Source organism: Scomber japonicus, chromosome 13 (assembly GCF_027409825.1).
Source record: "Scomber japonicus isolate fScoJap1 chromosome 13, fScoJap1.pri, whole genome shotgun sequence".
NCBI classification, from domain to species: Eukaryota; Metazoa; Chordata; class Actinopteri; order Scombriformes; family Scombridae; genus Scomber; species Scomber japonicus.
The window spans coordinates 6157851-6164782 of NC_070590.1; the positions used below are offsets into that span (position 1 = coordinate 6157851).

Below are 6932 nucleotides of genomic sequence, written 5' to 3' on the forward strand. Positions count from 1 at the left end.
TTCATCCAAAGAAATGTCAGTAAAAGTTCAAACATTGTCATGAGCAGTGATAGCCTCCATGGATAAAAACATAATAATAATAATAATAATGATAATAATAATAATAATAATAATAATAATAATAATAATAGCTCTTTTCACAAACCCAAGGATGCTTTACAATGGATAAAATGAACAAATAAATGAAACAAGCAACAAGCCTGAGCAGAAGAAAACATGCAGGAAAAAGTGACATTTAAAGAAACTCAATACATCATCAACAGAAGAGATGATGATAAAAAACTGTTACCATCACAGTTTGATTGACAGGTGATCTCTGTGCAGTTCAGAAACAGCAACAAGCTCTCAGAAACAACAGAGACAAACAAAATGAAGATACAAACAGAATCTGACTCATGAAGTCTGAAATGGTTTCTGTCTATTTGAGGTTACAAAACTCAGCTGTGTCTCCATACCAATGAACCCTAACTCCAGCATAGAGAGGCTGAGTGAATGTGGTCTGGACTCTGTGGAGGAGAGTCATGGTTTCAGAGACGCTGTAGAAGGACAGAATACCTGCTGTGTGATCCAGGTACACTCCGACTCTGGAGGAACAAGGACCTGAGACGGGAGTTGAGATGTTGTTGAACCAAAACTTATAAGTGTTTTTGTCACAATATAATGCCCAAGATTTATCATTGTGTCCAAATCCACATTCATTTGAGCTCCCTCCTCTGCTGATATTCGTGTATGCGACTGCTACATAAACTCCTCTCCCACTCCACTCCACCTCCCAGTAACAACGTCCAGTCAGACTCTCTCTACTCAGGACCTGAATCTTTCCAGTGAATCTGTCTGGGTGACTAGAGTAAGACTGATCTTTACCCATGCGTGTTGCTTTTCTGTTTCCCTCAGATAATAACAGACTGCTGTATGCTGTGTTTGGATCCAGTGTGATTTCACATGAATATTTCAAGAATCCAGCTCTGATCTTGGGCTCTGTTTGTGGCAGTAAAACGTCCACTTCAGTGATGGTCAGTGAGATGTCTGTCCATTTCTCTGTCAGGATGTCCTGTAGTTTATGTCTGAGCTCTGACACAGCTGCTGTCACATCCTCAAAGTATCTCAGAGGACGGACATCGATGCTGGATGAATCTGTTTGTTCAACGAGTTGTGACAGTGAGGGGTAGTTGTGTAGAAACTGATTGTGATCCTCTGTGTATGAGAGTTGCTTCAGTTCAGCGTCTTTCCTCTTCAGCTCAGTGATCTCCTGCTGCAGTTTCTCCTGAAGCTCTTTGACTCGACTCACTTCAGTTTCCATCTGGGATCTGATCTGCTGCTTCACATCTGAGCTTCTTTTCTGGATGAGACAGATCAGCTCAGTGATGATCTTCTCACTGTCCTCCACTGCTTTATCAGCGGAGCGAGTGACAGCCACCACCTCCTGTTGAAGCAGCTTCACATCTTTCTCTCTATCCTGGATTCTCTGCTGGATGTTTTGTCGACTGGCCTCGAGCTCTCTCTGTCTCACAGTTCTTTCTGCTGCAGCTGAGATTGTGTCGTGGCCTTTATGTTCCTCCACAGAGCAGAAAGAACAGATACTCTGCTGATCAGTACGGCAGAAAATCTCCATCACCTTATCATGACGAGAGCAGATGTTCTCCTGGAGTGTTTTGGAGGGTTCGACTAGCTTGTGTTTCTTTAATGGAGCTACATCATAGTGAGGCTGGAGGTGTTTCTCACAGTAAGAGGCTGGACAATTCAGACAAGATTTGAAGGCTTTCAGCTTCCTCCCAGTGCAGACATCACAGGCCACATCTTCAGGTCCAGCATAGCAGTGATCAGCAGGAGCAGCTTGGAGTCCAGTCTTCTTCAGCTGCTCCACTAAAGCTGCTAACATGGTGTTTTTACCCAGAACAGGCCTCGGTGTGAAGGTCTGCATGCACTGAGGGCAGCTGTGGATTTTCTTCTGATCCTCTCCATCCCAGAAGTTTTTAATACAGCTCATGCAGTAGCTGTGTCCACAGGGAATAGTCACTGGATCCCTCAGTAGATCCAGACAGATCGAACAAGAGAAGGTTTCCCGGTCCAGCTGATCTCCTTTCTCTGCCATTTCTACTCTCAGTAGCAACAACTGTGTGACTCTCAATTTCTCAGTGAAACTAGTTTGAGCTCTGATCTAAACAGCATGAGGTTGACAGCTCCCTGCACTTCACCACATGTTGGTTATACCCATCGTTCAAACTGTAGCTCTGAAAGGGAAGGAACAAGGAAATGTTGTGTTTGAGAGCAGAAAGAAGAGGGAGGAGTTATCAAACTGTGATTTAATCCAAGAAGAGGAGCAGTTTGAGAGAGATGATAGAAACATAGGTTAGTTAATCATTAAAAAAGAAAATTGACATAGACTACTCAAGCTTTGATTGAACTTGTGTCTTTTACCTTTTTTACCACATTGTTCGCTGCTGTAATACTTTGACCTTGGGATAAATAAAGTATCTATGTAATATATCAACTGATTATCATAACAGGGAGAATGATAAATGTTGCAACTATACACCAATAAATCAATATAGAATTACTATCATTTGCAAACAATAATAGGCCTCTATGTGTGTGTGTGTGTCCCTCTGCAGAACAGTAATATACAGTTAACAATTAAACTACCTCCTCAATAACCTACACCGTCCAAAATAAAACACTGATAGGCTAATAAGGCAACTCCGTCTACAAAGTCATTAAAAGGTCAATCAATTAATCGAGCAAACCCGTCAGAATGAGGTAGAATATGTGAACAAGAAGGTCGACTCAGACAGCAATATTTTACAAAAATAAGTGTCAAAGCTTACATGCATGTCCTTCATGCACACATCAGAGGTTACAGACGGTCCAAACTATTGTCTCTCGACAGGTTTCCACCGTCCTAACTGAAGGGAAACTCCGCTTAGCTAGTTAATGTCTTCAGAGTCGGACAGGTGAGACGGCCACAACCAAACTGTCTGACTTCGACAGCTGAATAACAGGGAGAAAGTTTGTTATCAGAGGACTCCTGGTCGTCGGTGTCCTCAAGACCAGAAAGAGGGATGAGTGTAGTGACTGGGCACATGTTTTCAATGTTTAGATTACCTGGAGTTTAGCAGCTCTGTAAGTCCGTCCTCCTCCTGTAGGTTTGAGCGGTTTGAGTGATCCCCCCATCACAGACTACCATGGGAGGAAGCGAGGGTCCACAATCACCACCAACACTTATCTACAGTCTATATACGGAATAAATAAATAACTTACTTAACAACTGGAGTCACATATCTTTATCAGGAGTTGTTGCACACCACACCAGACCTAAAAAGAGAGTGAATGTGGATTTACATTTGTCAAGTGGACAGAAACATGACTGCAGATTAATGCTAATGTTGCCTCTTGTCTGCTGGATGAGTAAATTGGTAACTGTTTGGTAACATGTTCACCACATCCTCTTCATAAGGTGATAATACTGTATTCTGCCAGTGACGTTTACAGTGTGCTCTACTGCCCCCAGGTGTACAAAATAACGTATTAATGTAGGTTGAAAAGAAAAACACTTCCATTTAGCATTTATAAGCAGTCTATAAATATTTAATAAGTAGTTTATAAAACAATGTAATGTAGTCTAGATGTAAACAGATGAGGTAATTTCAAGTGTTCATTATATCAGTTTATTGTTAATTAATTAAATATTAACATTAACACTGTAGTTTGTCACGTTTCAGGAGGAAAAGGGCCTCAAATAAACTCATATTAGTTTATGATTTTCTCCAAAAGGTTTTAATATAATTCTGAAATGAAGACAAATACATGTTTTGTTCATTCTTGAGAAACAAACAGCTTTATTCATGATGTAAACCTTCAGTTTGTTCATACATCTAATCAGTGAAGTTTGTTAAATGACTCTTGTTCAATTATTTTATGAACAGATTCACTTCATCCACACAATCACTTTGTTTAACACAGAATGTCAGCTATGTACAAGAAAATAATCAGTGATCTACTTATTGATTATTATCAGGATAATTACAGTTTTATTCTACATTATATATTTATCATTCCTTTCTAAAGATATTTATTTCTATTTATGATGCTAATGTGGAAGAAAAACAACATCACACAAACACATCAAAATAAACATTAAACTAAGATTTAGAACAAAGAGAAGCTTAAATTTTCATCTAAAGAAATGTCAGTAAAAGTTTAAACATTGTCATGAGCAGTGATACCGTCATGGATAAAAACACAGGAAAAAGTGACATTTAAAGAAACTCAATACATTATCAACAGAAGAGATGATGATAATGAAAAAGTGTCGACAATCACAGTTTGATTGACAGCTGATCTCTGTGCAGTTCAGAAACTGCAACAAGCTCTCAGAAACAACAGAGACAAACAAAATTAAGTTAAATACAAACACAGAATCTGACTCATGAAGTCTCAAATGGTTTCTGTCTATTTGACTTTACAGAACTCAGCTGTGCTTCCATACCAATAAAGCAAAACTCCAGCATAGAGAGGCTGAGTGAATGTGGTCTGGACTCTGTGGAGGAGAGTCATGGTTTCAGAGACGCTGTAGAAGGACAGAATACCTGCTGTGTGATCCAGGTACACTCCGACTATGGAGGAACGAGGACCTGAGACGGGAGGTGAGATGTTGTTGAACAAAAACTCATAACGGTTATTGTCACAAGCTAATCCCCAAGATTTGTCATTGTGTCCAAATTTACATTCATTTGAGTTCCCTACTCTGCTGATATTCTTGTATGTGACTGCTATATAAACTCCTAACCCGCTCCACTCCACCTCCCAGTAACAACGTCCAGTCAGACTCTCTCTGCTCAGGACCTGAATCAATCTAGTGAACCTGTCTGGATGACGAGAGTAAGACTGTTCTTTATGTATGGATGTTGCTTTTCTGTTTCCCTCAGATAATAACAGCCAATTGTTTGCAGTGTTTGGATCCAGTGTGATTTCACATGAATATTTTAAGAACTCAGCTCTGGTCTTGGGCTCTGGTTGTGACAGTAAAACGTCCACTTCAGTGACTGTCAGTGAGATGTCTGTCCATTTCTCTGTCAGGATGTCCTGTAGTTTATCTCTGAGCTCTGACACAGCTGCTGTCACATCCTCAAAGTATCTCAGAGGACGGATATTGATGCTCGATGAGTCTGTAAGTTCACTGAATTGTGACAGTGAGGGGTAGTTGTGTAGAAACTGGTTGTGATCCTCTGTGTATGAGAGTTGCTTCAGTTCAGCGTCTTTCCTCTTCAGCTCAGTGATCTCCTGCTGCAGCTTCTCCTGAAGCTCTTTGACTCGACTCATTTCAGTTTCCTGTTGGGATCTGATCTGCTGCTTCACATCAGAGCTTCTTTTCTGGATGAGACGGATCAGCTCAGTGAAGATCTTCTCACTGTCCTCCACTGCTTTATCAGAAGAGCGACTTATGGCCCCCACCTCCTGTTGAAGCAGCTTCACATCTTTCTCTCTGTCCTGGATTCTCTGCTGGATGTTTTGTCGACTGGTCTCGAGCTCTCTCTGCCTCTCAGTCCTTTCTGCTGCAGCTGAGATTGTGTCGTGGCCTTTATGTTCCTCCACAGAGCAGAGAGAACAGATACTCTGCTGATCAGTACGGCAGAATATCTCCATCACCTTATCATGACAAGAGCAGATGTTCTCCTGGAGTGTTTTGGAGGGTTCGACCAGCTTGTGTTTTTTAAATGGAGTTGCATCATAGTGAAGCTGGAGGTGTTTCTCACAGTAAGAGGCTGGGCAATTAAGACAAGATTTCAAGGCTTTTAGCTTCCTCCCAGTGCAGAAATCACAGGCCACATCTTCAGGTCCAGCATTGCAGAGATCAGCAGGAGCAGCTTGGAGTCCAGTCTTCTTTAGCTGCTCCACTAAAGCTGCTAACATGGTGTTTTTACCCAGGACAGGCCTCGGTGTGAAGGTCTGCCTGCACTGAGGGCAGCTGTGGATTTTCTTCTCATCCTCTTCATCCCAGAAGTTTTTAATACAGTTCATGCAGTAGCTGTGCCCACAGTTAATAGTCACCGGATCCTTCAGTAGATCCAGACAGATCGAGCAAGAGAAGGTTTCCCGGTCCAGCTGATCTCCTTTCTCTGTCATTTCAGCTCTCAGTGGCAACGACTTTGTGACTTTCTCTTTCCCAGAAGTAAAACTGGTTTGAGCTCTGATCTAAACAGCATGAGGCTGACAGCTCCCTGCACTTCACCACATGTTGGTTACACCCATCTTAATACTGTAGATCTGAAAGGGAGAGAACAAGGAAATGTTGTGTTTGAGAGCAGGAAGAAAAGGGAGGAGTTATCAAACTGTGATTCAATACAGGAAGAGGAGCAGTATGAGAGAGATGATAGAAACATAGGCTCGTTAATCATTAAAAAACAAAATTGACATAGACAACTCAAGCTTTGATTGAACTTGTGTCTTTTACCTTTTTTTACCACATTGTTCGCTGCTGTAATACTTAAATTTGTCCTTGGGATAAATAAAGTATCAACTGATTATCATAACAGGGAGAATGATAAATGTTGCAACTATACACCAATAAATCAATACAGGATTACTATCATTTGCACACCATAATAGGCCTCTATGTGTGTGTGTGTGTGTGTCCCTCTGCACAACAGTAATATACAGTTCACAATTAAACTACTATCTCCTCAATAACCTACACCATCCTAAATAAAAACACTGATAGGCTAATAAGGCAACTCCGTCTACAAAGTCATTAAAAGGTCAATCAATTAATCGAGCAAACCCGTCAGAATGAGGTAGAATATGTGAACAAGAAGGTCGATTGAGACAGCAATATTTACAAAAAGAAGTGTTAAAGCTTACATGTATGTCCCTCATGCACACATCAGAGGTTAGAGACGGTCCAAACTATTGTCTCTCGACAGGTTTCCACCGTC

At 41.0% G+C, this 6932-nt stretch overlaps 1 protein-coding gene across 1 annotated transcript; it reads right to left on the reverse strand.

The window, feature by feature from the left end:
- Nucleotides 1-394: 394 nt before the first annotated feature.
- LOC128371790 (E3 ubiquitin/ISG15 ligase TRIM25-like) lies at nt 395-6123 on the reverse strand. The gene is made up of 2 exons (XM_053332164.1): nt 4459-6123; nt 395-2158 (listed from the first exon to the last, which is right to left on the reverse strand). The coding sequence occupies exons 1-2, from the start codon at nt 6121-6123 to the stop codon at nt 419-421; spliced, it is 3405 nt and encodes a 1134-aa protein (XP_053188139.1). The 3' UTR covers nt 395-418.
- Between the last annotated feature and the right edge of the window lie 809 nt (nt 6124-6932).